At 46.9% G+C, this 19,899-nt stretch overlaps 1 protein-coding gene across 1 annotated transcript; it reads right to left on the bottom strand.

Moving 5' to 3' along the window:
• Positions 1-513: 513 nt before the first annotated feature.
• Positions 514-18,819, bottom strand: LOC114853662 (nuclear receptor-binding protein 2-like). The gene is made up of 18 exons (XM_029147295.3): positions 18,144-18,819; positions 5,683-5,805; positions 5,456-5,557; positions 5,271-5,360; positions 5,001-5,041; positions 4,826-4,920; positions 4,679-4,702; positions 4,501-4,587; positions 4,346-4,401; positions 4,177-4,272; positions 3,925-4,057; positions 3,588-3,690; positions 3,453-3,503; positions 3,233-3,368; positions 3,092-3,145; positions 2,939-3,002; positions 2,798-2,853; positions 514-2,717 (listed from the first exon to the last, which is right to left on the bottom strand). Exons 1-18 carry the CDS (start codon positions 18,261-18,263, stop codon positions 2,631-2,633), a joined length of 1,518 nt encoding a protein of 505 aa, XP_029003128.1. The 5' UTR covers positions 18,264-18,819; the 3' UTR covers positions 514-2,630.
• Positions 18,820-19,899: the final 1,080 nt, after the last annotated feature.

Raw genomic sequence — 19,899 nt, 5'->3', positions numbered from 1 at the left:
ACTAGCAAGGCTGTTAACGTGATAAAAACTCGTTGTCGACCTATTACTACTATGTAGCCTCTATTTGAAACAAAAACCCTGAAAAGGCTCTATTATATATAATGCTGTATATATGTTTTATTAGGGTTATTGGTTGCTGTAATAGCTTTTTTATGTTCTTTGAATTTATATAATGGAAGTTCATTTATTTTCATGTCTTGATTTCTTATTTGTGTGGGTTCTCTCTGAGTTCTCTGCTTATATTATGATAGATCATGAAGCATTTATCTAAAACATGTCTGTAAGTGACTAAATCATCATCATGTTCATTTTGCTTTGCTTTCAGCTTAGTGTTTGTTTCCAGGTTGTTACTGTTACTGCATCCTATAAAGGAATAGTCTTCTAATAGGTACGTCTGTTGTTTGTTTAGTCCACTGTAAAAATTCTTGTCCTAACATAACTATGAACTAAGGATAAACACTAAACTTAGTTACACTCACACACTAATAAAATGCAATAAGTAATGAAATAACCAACATTTCACATATTTTTTTATTGTCATGTATTTGCAGTAGCTACAATAATTAAAGATTTTAGTAGAACACATCCAAAGGCGAGTTTCATTCAACAGTCATGGAAAAAAGTCATCTGACGTAAAATAAGACGTATATGGATGTTTTTTTGTTTTCATGTATCCACGGTCTAAACATTCGTTTTCTTGGTCAAGTCCTGTCTGGAACTGAACAGTGACTGACAAAGGCAAAATGCAAAGTTCTGACAGGTTGCAGGCTATTAAGACATGCATCTTACTATATCAAATGAGAGAGATAGTGGCACTGCTTTTCATTGAAGATCTGTCAAAGTAAAAGTTTTTTAATAGCAACAAACACGTATGTACACCACAGCCTATAGTAAGTAAATGTCTGGGAACCAGAGTTCTGGGCTCTTGTCTTGAGAGCCACACTGATAAGAAGGACACACTGTATAATAAGCACTGTAAGCAATGACTGTACAGCCGTGTGACTGTTACAAAAACGCATACTGCTGAAGACTGATTCGACAGCTCCGTATTGTTCCTTTCTTCATTGTCCAGTTTTGTTAAGGAAAAATCCACCCAACTGCTTGTCCCTTACAGTATTGAAAATCTGGCACAGCAGAAGGGACATTTTGTATTTTTGGGTTTGAGTGGGCTTTAGTGCAAAAAAAATTCCAAATTTCTCTTTGACACTCTCTGAAATAAAATTACAGTATGTAGACCTGGGAAATGAACACATTTTAAGCAAATAGTTCTTACTATATGCTACAAATATAATTATACTGCTTAGAGGGATGCTGCTTTATGATCAGTAGCTTCTGGAACTATATGGTAGCAATATTACTGTTTACAGACATGACAACATATTAAAACGTATTTTTTGGGTAGATTTTTCCTTTAAAATACATCTAGAAACAACAAATCCAAAAATCATAGAATAGTTCGGGAAATCAAAAATAAAGTATAGAACAAACCTTTATTGACAAAATGGCATTTTTATTAATTGTTCAAGATCACACTATTAAAACCCTTCCTGACATCTACATACGACTGATTTTTTTAAACAAGCTTTTTAATATATATGCAAACTTCCTATTTTACACAGCTGCAACTTTTATTACTCTAATACTGCAGCAGTGAGTATCAGCTAATCCATGAATCTTACATCCAATGGCTGCTGGGTGTCCTACAAACTGGTGGACTTTAATAATTAAGACTTAAAAGAATTTACGTTCCAAATGTAAAATGTTTTTGATGCCTTTTCATTAAGAAGTGTTGTCCTTTGCCATTTCAGGCACTTTGCAAGTCTTTGGCTTTCGGGACACTTTCACAGGGAAAACCCTTAAGAGCACTACAGGCTAAAATAGAGGCATCGTCTCATTGCTTGTTTCCACATTTAGGCTTGGTGTTTAGCTCTGGGAGAAACTGACTTTAACCCAACAACGCAGTGAGCGGTTAACTTGCAGGAAAGAAATAAAAAAGCACAATGTGCAACGGTTGTATTGTTCACAGTTAAAGAATAATAAATAAGTCAACTGAATGAGTATTAACAGTGATTGTGGATGGGATATTGAATTCCTGAAACGTTTATGAACTGAAGGTTCTGACTTTTAAGAGAGTGAAAGGTTTTAGTAAATTATTATGCTATACGTAAATAGTCACCAATTAAAGTGGACATTGGAGTGCAATCAAGGCTTGAAACAATGCAACGTCCCTCTAAAAAACACAACTGCTGCATTTGTAAGTAAAACATCTCTGCTCTGAGCAGTGGCATTACTGAAAACTAAGCTGTGGAGATAACTTAAGGCATTATAGCCCTTCTAGGCAGGGAGTTTGTCAATCCTCCACTGCCTTGGGGGAACTGCTGAACACAGCCTTGATGACTCTGGTCCTCTAACCGGAGCAGCCTCCAGTCCCTGTCTCGGTGCCGGGGTTTCCTCCGTCTCTCTGGATTAATTAACTGACTGTTAAGTTCCAGCATCCTTCTGTGCAGGCTCTGCTCCCCCAGCTCCCTTTGTCCCTGGCTGTATGACCCTGCCCGCTTCTCTCCTCTAGTCTCAGTTCATGCAGTCGACACTCCCCAACCGTCTGGGCCAGCTGCTGAAGTGACGCCACCTCACTGCGTGCTCCCAGATGTGAGCGTTCGGACCCGGTGTCGGCTAATGGCGTCTTCCAGGAAACCAGCCACCTTCTCACTGTCGTCCTAAACAGCGTACAGGACGTGACATGAGCGTTAGTTTGAAAAACATGCCTTAAACAAAAAAATGAGGCTTTTACATGTACCTCATTAATGAAGGCGTAGTGAACAAGTTCACTGGCAAGATCTTTGGAAGTGTCAGCTGGAATTCATATGAATATCTGTTAGAAGTTCCCAAACAATGTTGTGAGTGAGTTTTGACCTTACTCTCTTAGGCTGCGACTTACTGGGAAAAATGTCACAGCTGAGCTGCCTGTGCAGTTTATCATCCATCTTCAGAAACAAAGAGAGCTACGGAAAGATCACAGACACATTTTAGAAACTACTCCAAAATAATACTGTGTTTCTTCCAAAAGCACCTGTGACACACTGTGACTCACATGAGTTTTGGTCCCTTCATCATTTGACTCCAAGTTACAGTGCATCTGAATAACCTGCAAAATGCGTAGACAGAAATAGACACACTGAGAAAACATTGTTCCTTCACAGGCCACAAGACTGATGAGGAAAGAAGAGCGCACCTTCCTTGTTTCTGTCTCCTGGGGTTCAGGAGTAGGTGTCTTGACTGCCTCAACCTGCTCCTGAGACATGGACGGGGCACGAGGGACAGGGTGAGGCCGCGATGAGGCGAAGTTCATCAACGGGTAAATCCCATTCCTGACCAGAGGAAGCAACTGAATTACCCTTATGCTGAAATCCCAAACTGAGGGCATACGGTTGATATACTGCAGTTCCACTTACTTCACATCCTCCAGGAACTTGTCCAGTTCCAATGGAGACACGTGGGAATATCTACAGACCATAAAACAACCCAGTTAGTTATATGTTTGGCCACTTACAGCTGGTCACAGATAGAAGTTGGCCATTGGATCTTACTTGAGCTGAACTCCCTGTCTGTCGCTGTGTTTAATCTCTGCCATGACAGCGTTGGGGTCAAAGGACTTGGTTTTCTCCTCAACACAGTTCTCTGGAAGCAAATCTGCAGTTTGGAACAGAATGATACAGGTTAAACACAGATATGCATATTATATTATTATCTATATTAACATGTGTATATTTATTTTTATCTATTACTAAAAACACTTCCTGTCGTCCATCTAAGACTAAAAGCCTTTGTCAATATTGTCTAACAATTGTTCGTATCTGTAAATATCCCAGCGTCCACCGCATTTCTTTGTGTGCCAAACTTGGCATGTGGAGGTGAGAAGCTCACACTGGTTGTTGATGAGGCAGTGGGCGGCAAGCAGTTTGAGGGAGTGGACTTCAAACAGGACGCGGTGGAACAGCAGGTCGTGAGCGGTGGGACGGAGCTTGGCCTCGTGGCGCAGGCAGGACTGAGTGAACTCCTGCCGAGAGCGACGGGACACTCCATCACATGGCTGTACAACGTGGCCCAGCTCGGTGAGCTAATTTCACTCTGCTTGGCTGGTGTATATCAGTGACGGGGTGTATTTATGACACTCACCCTCATGAGAGGGTCTTCCAGGGATTGACCTGCATTGACGATGGCCTCCTTGGACACAGCACTGTCGCCGTTGGCCTGGATCTCCAGTACGGCCATCTAGAGGCGCAAAGAGCATGTAAACACACACAGACGCACACGCCGGAGTGTCATCCACGCGTGAGTGTCTCACCTCCAGAGCACAGATGCCAAAGGAGAAAATGTCAATGGAGTAGTCGCCTTCGCCAGCTAGAAATAAAAAAAACGGAAATCTAGAGTCTTATTATGTCATATTATAAATGCTTCACCCAACTCCCGTCAGTCGGGTTAAACCTCATCGACACTTACCTCCATATTCTGGAGCAAAGAAGTGGAGATTCCTCTGCTCGTCGCGGTGCTGCCTCCCTTTGCTGTGGACGCTGGCATCTGGAAACACTGGGTAACGGAGACACAGGTAAAACACACAGACAGGTATGAAACCACAGCAGACATCAGCGTCTTTAGCACATGATGGTGCATTTATTACCATTAACGAACAGCCGGTGCCACACTGAAAGAAAACGAAGCACAGTTTAGAGATTCAGCGTGTGCAGTGAGGCTGCAGAGCTCAAATATGCAGATGTGATTTCCAGCCGTGGCTGCAGTGACACAAAGATCCCAGGCGGGAGCAGACCTGAACCGATCTTGATGAGGCCGTTGTGCTGGATGAAGATGGTGTCGCACGTCAGGTTTCCATGGATGATGGGTGGGTCACAAGAGTGTAGGTAACTGCCAACCAACAGTTTCACATTAGTATTAATGTTCTGGCTGCGCAGTGACACACGTCTGAACAGAGAATCAATAAGTACCTGAGGGCAGAGAGAATCTGGGTGCACCACCTCTTCCAGGCCTGAAACATAACGTAACAGAACCACTGAGGACAGATTCATTATTAAATCAAAAACAGCTCATGTGAAAATGAGGAAGAGATGAGCGATTTGCTGGATGCAGCAGGTTTCGCTGTGGGAATCAACTCTGAGCAGGCTGTCCTGTTACATAACCGCTAATCCTGCTTGAATATGGATCTGAATAGGGACTGGACTGCAGTACCCACAGTCTCCAGCACGGGACACACTGACCTTCACATTCATGGTCTTGTGGTTCTTCTTAGTTTTCTTCAAGAACTGTTTGAGGCTGCCTGACGACATGTACTCAGTGATGAATATGACCTGTGAGCCAGAGATGCGACACACGGTCAGAGAAGTGAAATAAAAAAAACCCAGGAGACACAATCGATGATGAAGGGTAAAGTAGGAGGTCCTACTCGAGCCTGGCTCTCCTTCATGTCCAACCAGTACTTGTGGAACTTGACTATGTTGGGGTGTTCAACCTGCATCAGGTTGTCGAACATCTCTTTGATCTTCTCCTGCAAAAACACACATCTCCATCATCTTATGGGCCAAATAAAGTCCGTGCAAAATCAGATTCTTAGCATTTTATTACTAGTTTAAACCTGAAGCTAATCTGCGTAGGCGAAAGCAAACTAAACACCTCCTGTGCTTTGAAGACCTTCTTGTCAGAGAAGAGCACTTCGTTCCACACGACCTCCACTCCCTCCTCGGTGTCCATGGCCAGGGAGGCGCTCTCCACACCTGGAACATTGCCTTGACTGACCTGCAAGAAAACACACAATGAGCTTTAAATACAGTAAAACCAAAGTCATGCATTTATTCCACGCTAGACCTGCGTCTTACCACAATGGGGCAGCAGAAACCAACTATACACAACACTGGTATGGTTTGTGCCTTCTAAAATAAGGTTTATCATCTATTAATGCACAAAAGGCATCGGCAGCTTGCGTCCAGGAGACAGAGGTGGATAAGCAGCCACGATGAGGCGATGATGGGACAGGGCTCTAGAGCTTCTACGGGATGAATGGGAGGCAGTGGCTGGAGTCCGTAATCTGGCAGATGCAAAGAGCTCCATCACTGCACGAGGCGGCGTTCACGAGACGGCGCTAAAGGGGATCGCTGCCTCGGCCGGGGAAGACCCGACGTAACCCCGTTCACGCAGCAGCGGCGGCGGTGGCGGCGCTGCGGCAGCGAGAGCAGATTAGACACGGTCCAAGGTCCACAGCTAATAACAGGCGATCGTGATGCAAGACCCTGGTTCCCTGCTCACGCCGCATCCTGCCACTGCTGGGAAGCTGCAGCCGTTTCAGGTGGAGCTCAGCCGCTACTGAATAGATTAGTGGGAAACATTTTGTTCAGACGTTCATGGTGCCCACGGGAAAACGCAGACTGACTGAAATGACCATGTCCCTCATTATTTATTAAGCAGCCACAATGAGACTTCTGTTATTTTATCAGTGCCTTTTTTTGTCTCCAGCAATTTATGGATTTACTTCACTTTTTTTCTCTGCCTTTACTTAATGAAGACAATAAGGAGAATGTCTGACTTCAAAAACAGTGAAATAGTTTTTTAGAGATAACAGTAAAATAATAACACAGAGATGAGTCAATATTTAATCAAGGAGTCTATCAGCCTTCACTTTTATTTACTGGCTCAGCTGCGAATATAAAAAACTGGACACAATAAATCTGTGTGTTGATTTGCATGAACATTGTTAATGTGAGACGGAAAATTCTCAATTCAATGTACAAGAGATTTTTTAATGCTGCCCTCAGGCCTGTGAGTCTCTCTTTTGTGCAGTTCCATGACTTGACTTTAGATTTCTTGGCATTTCGCCTTCAGAGGTTCTGAAATGACTTTAACCTTTTACAAAGAACACAGAACAAGGCCGAACAGTGACAACCTCTGTACTGTACCGAACATCAACCCAAGAACAAATAGGAAAAGAAGGCTGGTACACACAAACCAGGTGGATGCAAACAAATGTATATACACACAACCCAATGCCTCAACTGTACATTCTGTACAACGACATCCTGTATTAACAGCCTCCATTCAGGTACGAACAGAGAACGAGGAGCCCGATGACGGTGTAGCAGGGGAACAACTGTTATTTATGCTTCTCCTTCCACCTCAATGACTGTTTATTGCCGCTAAATGCTAGTCATTGATATAATCTACAGAGCTCTACTTGTACGGCGCTCGGTAATGTCATCGTCTTTGACTCAGCGCGTCAGACACGTCTCTCCCTCTGGATCAACAGGAGGCGGTTTGTTAAGCGAAGCAAAGCAGCAGGAGACAAAGAGCCGTCAGAGCGGCCGCATAAATATTCCACTTCTTATACTTTGACGCCTCAGACGCCGCCGATGAGGCGAGGCAGGAAAGCTCCACCACGTGATTCGTGTCTGCTTGTTTTTACTCCTCGGCCCACTCTCAGCTCTCTTTCTCAGTGTTTTGTTCACAGACGTGGTGGGCAGCTTTGGAGACGCGACATATAATCTCACTACTCTCCCACGCAACCAGAGATACTAATCTGATTATTGGTACTATGGAGCACAATGCTCTGTCTGTCTGACGGCGGAGGGAACTCCTCCTGTCCGTCAGCTGTGAGGAGTCATGTCAGCGTCTGTCTGTCACCAGGGCCGGGCTGCGGTTTGTTTATTTCCGTAGATGTTGAGAAAGGCTCGGTTCCCGGTCCCAGGGGTCCAGCGAGGCCCGTTACTTGGTAATGGTAGCGTGAGACTCGTAAACAGCGACTGGATGTTGGGATCTGATTGGACGTCGTAGGGGAGGTGGGTTAAGAGTGTCGAGAAGGATTTAGAGCTTGTTTGTTCATGTAAAAAAACCAAACTATTCTGGTGCTTCCTAAATCTGCATGTTAGCCCGGTAAAACTGGATCCAGAGGCCTGACGAGCCACAAAGATTATTCTGGCGCACACAGATCAACCTGCAGCTCTTCAAACAACCCAACAAAGCCTGATGTCCACTTGCGTTCACGTTTGCTTTTGGTGGTTTACGATTTTATGTCAGGGTGATTCAAGAGGATCTTTGTTTCTCGTTGCTAAGGACGTACAGTAGAAATAACCACAAGAATGGATTAGTCGTAAAAACACACAGAATAACAACAAGAGTTTGCGATATGTTTAACGATGTTTGGGAACTTCGGTGTCTTCATTCATGATCATGTTGAAGGCCGTGGTTTATGGTGCATTGCGTAATAGTCACTGCATTTCTATCAATGGGAACCGACTTGACTCAGTGTGTTTATGCTGAGCTATAAATCAGCAGACACACCCTGCTTTGTGTGTACAGCTTCTACATGGAAGCAAACGTTGGCCCGCGTTATCCTGAGCATCTCCGGCACAGAACCCCAGCAGGGTCTCTCTTACTTCTGGCCCAAAGGCAAGCAGGTTCCTGATGACTCAGCCCGAGGGGGGGGGGGGCACGCGGAGAAACAGACTACAGCACTGCAGCTCGCTGGGAGCAGTTCCATCCACACACACACATATTAAATGAAAGACAACCTTTGTCTGAGACGCGCGTGGGTCCGGGCCCAACAGGCACAAAGAGCTTTGTCTCCACAGCGCCTCGTCCTACACCTTCCTCAAACCTCAACAATGAGCCGGCGCACCGCACGCCATTAATATTTCATAACGAGATCCGGTATCTGCATAACGCGTTACTATCTGCTGTATGCAAATGAAGCCGGGCTTCTTCCTCCGCTGCTTTGTGCTCCCTCTGCCGCTGACGTCTCCCTGGCATAAAAGGCGAGAAGCATGAAAGAGTCTGGACTGAAAGACTGTGAAAACAATTATTACTAATCCTGCAGGTAAGAAAAATAAGGACTACTGTCAGTTATTCTGCATCCGACAAATACAAAAGCTCTAAAAGAACAAGCAGAAATTGTTAACTTACATTTGCATGTATTGACTGTATCTGACTATGAATCTGACTAAATCTCTGTCGGTTAAAGGTCTCTGATGTGACCTTGCATGTGGTGAAGCAGGTGAAAGGTCGAGGCAGAGAACAGGGTGGGATGGAGACGGATAATCCGTCGTGGTGATTAGCTGAAAGAAGGAGCCTACTTACATTACGTACTCGCTTATATTTACAGTCATTCCTATGGACTCAGACCCTCGCAGCGAACCAAGCGAACCGGAGCAGACGTGGCTGCCTCACCCTTCAGCCCCTCGCTCTGAGCCTGCAGCCGCTGACCGCGCGCTGCACTGGCCCGCTGCACCGCACGCCGCCTCTGTTACCCCCCCCCGTCCCAGAATGCCGCATGTGGAGCGCACGCTCGGGTCAGCGTGTCAGATGATGCGTGTCGCCTCAGGATGGAGAACACAGACGTGAACACAGACGGGTGGAGCTGAGGACGGGAGACTCAAACTCACGTCGGCGCGTCTGGAGCTTCCCTCAGGTTCACGTGCTCCATATTTCCTGCTCTGTGGATGAACCTGCCTCTTCGGCCCATGTCAGACAAGGTCACACGAGCTCGCGGGCAGGATCTCGCGTTTTCATTTTCTAATGGCGGAGTCAGAGCTCCCCACTGAGAGGATTAGCAGAGCAGATGGATGCAGAGGGCAAAACAAGCTAAGCAACAGGAGACAACAGAGAAAGGCGTCCCAAAGATCCGGAGAAAAAATCTAGTAGTTGTAACTGAATATACACTGGTTTGGAGCTAACGTCACGGTGACAAACCTTCAAAGCTTCAGTCCAACCTCCTCATCACACCAGGCTGTTACTCATTAACAGCGCTCCTTCTGAACCAACGCTTGGATCTCACGTCTACCTGAAGACGCAAGTTATGTAACAGACGCAGGAGCCTGCGTGCATCTGAGGATGATGATATTTTTACACCCATTTACACACGTTAATTAAAAGGCTGTGGGGTTTAGGTTTCACATCCAAAGAGCTAGGAATGCATAAAGATTTAAACATTTTTAAGCAACAGGGCTCAGTAAAGAGGCTTAAGAGCTAAAGCTCAAACTTTACTTATGAGTGTAGATGTGTGGTACAGACAGAAACAACGGCCCCTTTTAAATCTCTGGTTCCATCTATACTGGTTCAAATGTTTGTGATTGGTGGCAATACAACCATTTTAGTAAAAACATTTAATTTATTAAGTATGGAACTTTATTACTTGTGAATTATTCTCATTTTTATTGCATGTTTCATATTCAAACTAAATTCCTGACAAACAATAAATCAAACATCACCACACGCGCTCGCTCCAACTAATCAAACGTTCTCGTACTGGAGCAGAAAAGCACAAGGTCAAGGCCGTTTCATCTGCGTACACCGCGTTTCTTCACTACTTCTCCTGTTCGGCCTCATAAAGCTGCAGATAAAAGCCCTTTGAGTGGCGTTTACAGCGTTTTTAAGGCGGCCGAGTACGGAAAGCGTCACACAGTGCAGCCAACGAAGCCCATGCAGGTTCCAGCTGACTAGAAGCACGTATTATGAGCTGACATGAGTGAAAGCAGCCGCTGCGGCCACCTGGCCGTCCTTTCCCCCGAGAGGTCAGAGCTGCATAATGGAGCAACAACGTTCTCTACCTGCCTCTGTCTCCTCAAGGCATCGGTGCGAGGCAGCGCCGCAGTTTATCTAATCTTTTATCGCCTCTTCATGAGCATTATGCCGATTTCACAGAACAAACGTCCTCTGCAGAGGAGAGCAGCCTGACAAACAAGACTCCAACCACCACTAGTCCACCCAAAGGCAAAAGCACTAAATAACTTTTTTTTGCCTGAATAAGGGGAATAGTTTTCATCCATGCTGAGGCTGAGGTCCTGCTTTTCTTCCTCCCTCTGGCGAAGTCCAGAGTTAACAAGGTCGACCCGGTGCGAGCGTCATCTTTAATAAAGCAAAGCAAGCCGGGATCAAAGGGGCCCGGTGTCTGGTTGGAGTCCCACGGAGCAACGGGCTCCATGCGTTTGTGCAGGAATGGCTGGACACAAAGCAGAGAGGCAATCGCACACGGTGAAGCACGCGGTCCTTGTGATTAGTGCGTCGGCCCTAATCGTCGGTTGTTTTAAACCACTGCTGACATTTAGTTAGTGTGATAAACGTCCCCGAGGCCCATATGCTGAGACGGGGGACCCCTGCGTTGTCTGCCGCTACGTCCTGCAGCAACCAACATACGCGTTTGTTGAGCTTTGTGGCTTATAAATTCAAGCTGAGTCATAATTGTGGCAAATCTGTGATTCACCAACGGCTCTGCAGGAACTGACTGATTGTACAGCGGCTCACTTGCATCACCTTCACCGGGTGGAGCAACAACGTCTGTCTCAACCACCGTGGCTCTCAGCCGTGAAGCATCTCTTTGCTGCTTGACTGACATTCCAGTTGAAAACAAAGGCCCTCATTAATCACTGACCCAGAGAGTTTGTCCATTAACCTGCGTCACCTTTTGGTGTGAAGCTTCCAGTGTGATGCAACTTCAACGTTTGAGTCAAACCGCTGACACGTGAAGCGGATGTGGAGCAACACTATTATTTATAGAATGAATCAAATTCAGTTGAATTCAGCCACCAAGTAGCAGATTTGTCTTCAGGCCATTTAAGAGAACATTAGCAGGACTTTTAATTGAACATATGTATTTTTTCTTACGTAATAAAGACAAGTTTAAAGCCATAACTAGTTGACACTTTGTAGACGTGTTGTCTTTGGTTTTGGGTTTGTTTTGGCTCTCCAAACCCTGAAATGAACCTTTAATTAACGTAAAGGGATTAAATACTTTGCCTAATGAATTTATCAGCTTCAGGGAGAATCAAAGCAGAAGTTCACAACCTTTTAAACCCATCTGACTGTGCTTTACCGTCTGCAGGGCTCAGCGTTCAGAGGCCTGGCCTAAATCACTTCAGTCTAACATGCTATTTTATTTATAATCACTTAGCATCACGGCCACAATTTGGGCACCCGGCGAACTATTTCCAATGGAGCAGGAGGTTGGCAAAACAAGCATGAACGGTTTCGCAATTGCTCTTTTTTTAGCGAACAGTCCACTTCTTGGAATAGCAGCAGTGGCTTCTGACTAGGCTGCTAAAAAGGCTGTGTGTGTTCGCCACGGCCTGGAAACTGGCCGGCGTCCCACTTCTCTACAAACATCTGCAACTGCCGCGTTCTTGGAGAAGCCCAACAGGTCCTGGCAGAAGCCGAGTCTTAGCGTTCTCCATAAAGTGGGCCAATTACCCCAATTCACGCGCTCCAAATCCACAACCCACAAACATGGCTCGCTTCGTTGCGACTACAAATCCAGGAGTAATACGTTACGGGAGCTCCAGCGACCGCACCCCATCGCTGCTGAAGCTGCTGCAGCTCAGCTTTCCAGCAAAGTGAAACAAATAAAAAAAAGGGGTGAGTCAGGGTAAAAGCTCTAAAGACCTGGCACCCGGAGCACCCGCTTACGGAGCAGTGGCCACGATGCAGCAGTGAGGAGTGAGCTGGGGCTGAGCACAGCAAACTGGGAAGCTGGGAAGCAACGGTGTCAAGCAGGTTTTCCGTAAAGGCCAATGTCGGAGGGACGAGCTGCAGAGAGAGGTGTGTTTACCTTCCGGGGGGATTGAGGCAGGAAGCGAGAGTCAACCTGAGCAGACTCCTCAGCACGTGTTCGAACAAAAGAGAGAGTCCGTTACGTAACACACAAAAGCTCAATAGTCTGTGAAAGCACCACGCCTGGGGGTGAATGGGGGGGAGGATGGGGTTGTTTATCCAAACCTCACAGATAAAGACATGAAAGTGTCACCTCACAAACACGGTGCACGTAAACAGGATGCCAAAGGCAGAACAGAGCAGAAGCGGCCGTTGGCGAGCGAGGTCACCTCAATAATGAAGGGAAGGACGTCGACGCGGGTCAACGGCCGACAATAAGGTGAGCCGGGTCCCGATGAAATGAGCCGGTAGCATTGTGCAGCGCAGGACGAGGCCTTTTATTCTCTGGCTCTATATTTAATTCATCAGCCTCTTCGACTGATGCTGGCTCTCGCATCAGAGCCTGCTTTGCTTTCATGCAAATGCCAAACACAACCAACAGCAGGTTCACAGGACTGGAGGCTGGAGTCCATGTTGAGATGATGAAGGGAAGCTACAGATTAATAAAGGGACATCCTGCATTTTTAAACCATCTTTTCACCTTTCTCCCAAGACCAATTTTTTTTTGTCTCATCCCCATATTGGAGACGAGGGCAATCATTCATTTAAGAGTTGCAAACTCAGGTGAGACAGGGACAGAGGGAGCAAACGAGTCCCATGAGTCAGGACGGAGCCGATGAAATCAATGACGTGCTTCCAAATGAAGAAGACACAAATACAAAATGTCCAAACAGCAGAAGATGACCTTTGTTCACTTCAGCGTCACAGCAAACTCTGTGCACGTTCATGGAGTTTGCTGTCGCATATTGGACCTGTTTGGTTTTAACGGTCACCATATGAGCTGTTGGTGTTGAAGTATTGATGCTTTTAGCACAGACATAAGCTCAGAGAGGGTCATAAATTCAAACCTGGAACGCTGCTGTTACCATCAAGGCCTTAATGACGACAAATCAGGACACGTTGGGACTTTTGCTTTTACTTGAGATCAGTTGAAGTACAGACAATGTGCTGAAGTCGCAAACACAATCATAAAGTTTCAATTTTTACTGAAGGCTCCTCAAACACACAAGAACGATGGATTTAATAACAGCTGGCGCCTCCTGTGGCAGCACTGAGTCCACTTCCTGTGCGACATCACTGATGTGGACCTTTATGTCTCTAATGGTTTCAATTACTTGCTAATATACAGGTTTTAAATTCAAACCCCCAGCAACAATGAGAGCTGTAACCGGACCCTGCCTGCAGTGTTTAACAGTAATAAGAAGTATTGCTGTTAAACACTTACGGGAATTGCAGAAGAGTAATTAATGCAGCTTAGGCAGATGCTGACTCTCCACCAAAAGCCAATGAACATCACACTTTGGTAAATCAAGTTGATTTTCTTTTCCTCAGACCTGACAAAGCTCCTCCAGAGGCGCAGACGATTATATAACAGCCCGTCAGCGTGAGCCGAGGTTTCAGAGGTCACAGTTGACAGACTGTTTACATCCTTATTTTGTCCAGCGACAATTTAAGGAATTAATGTTTGATAACGTTGTGTTTTCACATTTATCATTGTGTGAAAGCCTTCATCCTCCTCCTCCTAAGTGTATTTAAGAGCCTTTAGCGGGAGGTTTTTCTCCTGTGCACTTCTCTTCACTGCAGAACGAGGCAGAGACAGAAGAGCTGACTCCAGCAGTAAATAAAGACATGAATAATGACGGCAAAATGCATCGTGAATTATGCAAATCCAGTCGAGACGAGTAAGACTTCAGTTTTAAACGCGATCACTATCAGAGTCTCTCTGACGGACTTAGCAATGAAATATGAAACAGAAAAGTTTGTTCTACATCTGAACTGGCTCATTTTTACAGCAGGGAAAAAAAAAACACGACTCCAGGAAACTTAACTCCTGCAGAGATCTTGCCGACTGCCTGTAAAGCGCCTGAGTAGGTCTGCGGCGAGGATGTGAGCTACTACGACAGCTCAGTGCCACCCTGGGGACCCGCCAGCCGTTCCTAGAGGATCCCTTTTCACGCCAGCGTTCCCACCCGACCGGCAGAAAATCTGAGCGGCGTCTGAGGAGCTCGGTTTCACGCGCTGGAGTGGAAACAGCTGACGGCTCCCCGATCGGATCCGATGACCCCCCAGAGGCCTCGGTGGCGCAGCCGCCAGCGCTTCGCAGCCCGGTGACAGGATCGCTCACCATCACCCCCCAACAGCAGGCGTCACCGCCACGGACTTCGCTACTAGACTGTTTGAACACATCTGATCTGACGAGGCCCACGTCACGTCACGGCCGGAGGGATCCGAGCTCCTCCAGTGACCTCACACCACTAATGTGTGAGGTCATGGACAGAGTCATGACATTTTTACTACAGCTGGAAGGAAGCAGAAGGCAGATCAGGCCATGGACACGTATGAAAGTCACCATATGAGTTTAATAATATCACAAATGAGGCTGATCTCTTTATACGTGCTATTAACCCAAGGTCTTTGCCTCAGTGTGAAACCAGCTTGTAATTCACACTGACCTGACGACACTGGGCCCTTTTACAAGTTACTCATAACAATCTGTGATTGCTTTTGACACCAGGGAGAGAAATTCCTCATCACCCCACCTAAAGGTGCAGCTGGACTAATAATCTGCAGGAGCGAAACAGGATTTGTAAATTCTCACTCTTCTCCACTGTTCACCTGCAGTAAAGCCTCTGAAATGAACTTTGGGATTCTCCAACATGGAGGCTTGAGGTTTGGCTTTTTTTATAAATCTGTTGTTGCGTCACAGGACAGAGGGAGAGTGAATGACCTTTAATCAGATGGAGTCACACGTCACGGTTCATCCTGTGGGAAATACGTGGATTCAATTTCAAGGTTTTAATCCCAAAGGCAGGAGCTCCCCAGAGTCAGTGGAGGTCCCCAGGGTGAATGTAAAGGTGGTTCCGTGTGGGGCTAACACAGACCTACCGTATTCTAGGACGTATGCGGGTTTCCTGAAAAGCCCCGGCTGTGAAGAGCAGCTGCTGGCGGAGCGGCCGTGGTCACGGCTGAGCGTCCCTGCTCAGGTTCGCCTCCAGAGAAACCTGAGTGGACGTCATTCCTCAGACCAGCGAGCATGCTGCCGGATCACTGGAGACATCAGGAGGATCCTCTGCAGCATTTAGTGCAAGCTGCGACTGGACGTGGGCTCAGGAGGGTCAGGCCTCGGTGCTAAAGGTCAAAGTTTACTACAGAGACCTAAAAATATTAAGCTTTGACCATTGACCAAAGAAAATCTAGGGTCTAGGGTATGAGGGTACGACAACGCTGTGACGCTACATTACTAATGCTGATGCTGTGTCCAATACAATTAATCAGATTTGACACCTTGAGCATCACGTTGCTGCAGAGACAGAAAGACAGGTTTCACTCACTTTTGTGTTCAAGGAGAAGAGTGGCGGTGAAGCATCTCACAACTGTTGTACTAGTTCAAAGAGCCCAACTATTGTTTAGGCCATTGTGTGTTATTTCAGCCGGAATGAGTCACGGTGGGGGGGTGATCAGTTTCCTCTGGGAAAACACTGCATATCATCACATAATTACACAATAAACAATGTCGTAAGCAATGCCCCACAAACGTGCGTGTCACTATTGTGTATCTGTACTATTGTGGAACCAAGATCACAGAGTTTCAGAGCATCACACATAAATAATCCTGTTGTCATCGATTTAGTTGTTGTTTGGCTTCACCTAATCCTGGAGCGAACTGATGTGCTAGGTTCCTCGTGCTGAGCTGTTTGTGTTAATCACGCAACTGGAACAAAAAAAAAAAAAACAAGAAACCCTTAAACGCTGGAAAGTCTTTCACCAATAAACCACTGAGCAGAAACGGCCGTCACAGCTATTAAGCCTGAGTTTCCTTCAATCACAGCAACGCTCAGTCCTTAAAACAATCAATGCGCTGTGCTGGAGTCAAGGAGAAACCGGCTTTGAAGGCAGCACACGCAGTTTAAACATCTGAAGCTGCTCCTGCCTGAGAAAACAGCCGCCAGCGCGGGGCAACAATCGCACGTGCAGACCATGTGACTGTGGCCTGTTTGTTTTCATGGCTGAGCTGAATGACAGACGCGGCGGCGTGCGCTCGGAGCTTTAACACAACGATGTGTGCACCGAGGACTCGAGCAGGTCACAAGCAGAGACGGAGAGACGCTCACGGCGGTGCATCACCACGAACCGACGGCGATAAAATGCGACGGCGTCATTTCACTCCGTTTGGACTGGATGCGTTTTAACCTGCTGGAGCGTCTCCGCAGAGATGATATCATGCTCCATTGTTAGCATTGTACAAACAGAGAAGCTGAAGCTAGTTTTTGTTCTGGTTGCTTAACTGACTTCAAAAGTTGCCCACTCACAGCCACTACACACAATAACTGGCCCGTGTTAACAAAACCACAACAACAATTTGGGTTGTAATTGATGAAAATTAGAGCATTTCTATAATATCAACAGATTATAATATAAATAAATAAAACATAAAAAGCTTTAATCTGTTATTACAAAAATTAACCAAATTGATGTTAATGGATGATTAGTTTTACACCGATTTACCAAACCCCATGCAAAGGGTAGTCATGGTAACCACTAAAGTGATTACTCTGTGTGGTGGTGACTTTACTACAGGACCCAAATGGCTGACGCTCTCAGCAGCGGGCTAATTGAAGCGTCACCGTAAACACACACATTGGTAATCAATGGGTGGAAAAACACAAGGGTGGAGTGATGGCAGGGTGTGTGTGTGTGTGTGTGTGTGTGTGTGTGTGTGTGTGTGTGTGTGTGTGTGTGTGTGTGATGTCTAACATGAATCCAAACACAAACAGCAGTGTGGTCCGATGGTCGTCACCAGCTGAGGCGTGTCCCGGACTGATAACCTAAACCCAAGTTTCACGTTAACCTTATCTGGAGCTTCCTGTGGAGGCGACGCCCACGGCTTCACAATGCAGAGACGCTGTAATGTGGGCTAACACCTCAACTTCTGGAGCCTTCAGCAAACAGTCTCCAGCCTCTTTAACACAACACGCTGCTGAACAAGCGCGGGGTCCTAGTAAAGGCTCATCCTGATGCACGTAGGTTCTATATTACAACCACCTGCAGCTCAGTGTGGTTTCACCCAGTTTTTGTTTTTGTGTAAACATACTGAACTTTAATCACAAATCTAGATCGTTTCCGGTCTGAATGCACACACACACACACACACACGCACACACACACACACACACACACACACACACACACATCTCCCCTGGTGCCGGGACCAGAGGAGCTGCAGGCTGTAAATCCTCAGCTCACTTTCATAATCCAGGGCACATGACATGTCGATGCTGGTGATGAAGTGGGAGGACGGCGGACGCGTGAAATGACCGAGCCTCCGCTGGGACCTGCGGCTTTATGCGCGGCACCTGGACCACTTTATGGAGACGAGCTCCACACCATCATCACGCCCCGACATTTATTCACCTGTCACCGAGCCGACTCCCATTCAGACAACCCACCTGCTCCTTGCGCTTCTGCCAGCGGCCGCACGGGCTCTCCTCCAGGATTTCGCTCTCATCCTCGCTCTCCTCCTCCTTCCCCTCGGATCCTGATTTCCTTTCCGGGACGGACATCGTCATGTTAACGCCGTATGTTTCCAGATTTCCACTCCAGGGCTGCTCCGCTTCGACTGCCCCCGCCCCCCGCGCTCTGTTGTTGTGGGGGAGACGCAGACGAGCAGTGGACGAGCCCCCCCGCCCTCCTCCTCCTCCTCCTCCACCGCCTGCCGTCGACAACCAGTCGCTGTCTCCGCCGCCTTGGCGCTCAAAACATGTTGCGGAGAAAAACCCAAGCGGTCGCACTCAGCGGGTGAAGCCCACGCTGTGTTTGCAGCTGCGCATCGCACTGAGCGGGCCGGAAAATGATGTCCCAGACTTTCTGCGCCCCGCGGGCTGCGCGCAGAATGGATTGCGAAAGGGTTCGGTTGTGTCCATTCACGGCGAGGCGAGGCGACGCGGCGGTATGCGCGCGGTGGGCGAAGCAGCGCGAGCCCCCCTTCGGCCCGGTGCGCGTGCGGCTCGCCTCGGAAACCGTCTGCTCGGAGGGACGGAGCCCGTTCTTCGAGCAGCGTCCACGCGCGTTACCGACGGCTTCGCGGGATCCGAAGCTCTGGGCTCCTGCCAGGCACGGTGCGCACGGAGCTACCGTAAAGCCCCGAGCTGGGGCGCACGGTGCATTTATGCGGGCACCACAAAGACCCAAACCAAACTAACACAGTGGCGTCCAAAAACCATAAACATCATCAATCAACCAAAGCCTGTGGTCTGGTGTGGTTTGTATGGTCACTGAAAGTTCCACTAATGGAAAAATCCTTGAATTAAAAGCAGAAGCAGATAAAAGTGCAGGAATGCACAAGGAATCATGCACCAGCAACGTCTGATTTATTTCATAGAAATAAGATCAACATGTTTGGATTTAGGGTCCAGAAGAGACTCTGTCCAAAACCAAAGCCAAAGTTCTCACGGCTCAGGGTGTAATTACCTGTACGGTAGCTCCCTTTGAGCCCCATCCACAGAGATTACGGTAACCAGCCCGTATTTCTAGGTACCGAGGTGTTGGCGAGGCTTCAGGAGCACTGCCTTGTTCAGTATAAACCCAGTTTGCCATCTAGTGGTTCTGGTTAATAACACAGCCTGACGCGCGCGTTGAATGTGACACTGAATGTACTAGTATTTGTATATGATATATTTCCCGAGACGAGCAGTGTGGTACTATGTGATGTCCTATAATCTAAACCTGTAAGGTCACTTCATGCTCTGCTTGTTGTTGTTTGTGTTGGTGTAATTACACAACCAGACACGCCCACCTGTACTTCCTGCAACTCCAGCCCGCAGACTCTTCCCTTTACTCACCTGCTGCTTATCGTCACCCTCCTACAGTATATACAGTGTAAATATAGAAATGTCTCGCTGGTTCCCTTTTCTTCCTCTATTCTCCTTTAGTGTCACACTAGATGTAGCGTGTCACAGTTTTATTACACCTGCTGTTGGACTTTGACTCATCTCTCATCTCATCTCTCTCACCTGGAGTCGTGTTTGTTTGTTTATTCTCAACCGTGACAGTTTGGGTTTAAAGTTTCCACCTGTGGAAACAGTATCATATACAAACCGGTTACTGTTCTGTTTAGTAGTGGCCTCCTTCTCTATTTTTAGCACTGAGTTCTCCGTAGGCCGTGTGAGAGAGGCCCCTGTTCTGCCAATCCCTCTCAGTGTTAAT

This window comes from Betta splendens, chromosome 4 (assembly GCF_900634795.4).
Source record: "Betta splendens chromosome 4, fBetSpl5.4, whole genome shotgun sequence".
NCBI lineage: Eukaryota > Metazoa > Chordata > Actinopteri > Anabantiformes > Osphronemidae > Betta > Betta splendens.
The sequence above is the reverse complement of the archived record's forward strand: the minus strand, read 5'-3'. Positions and strand labels throughout refer to the sequence as shown.

Excerpts from the sequence above, each read along its gene's own strand:
- LOC114853662 (XM_029147295.3), bottom strand. The coding sequence starts at position 18,263 with ATGACGATGTCCGTCCCGGAAAGGAAATCAGGATCCGAGGGGAAGGAG. Across the intron at positions 3,504-3,587 it reads AGACAGGGAGTTCAGCTCAA|ATATTCCCACGTGTCTCCAT; the intron begins GTAAGATCCAAT and ends TATGGTCTGTAG. Across the intron at positions 3,003-3,091 it reads ATGAAGGGACCAAAACTCAT|CTCTCTTTGTTTCTGAAGAT; the intron begins GTGAGTCACAGT and ends ATCTTTCCGTAG.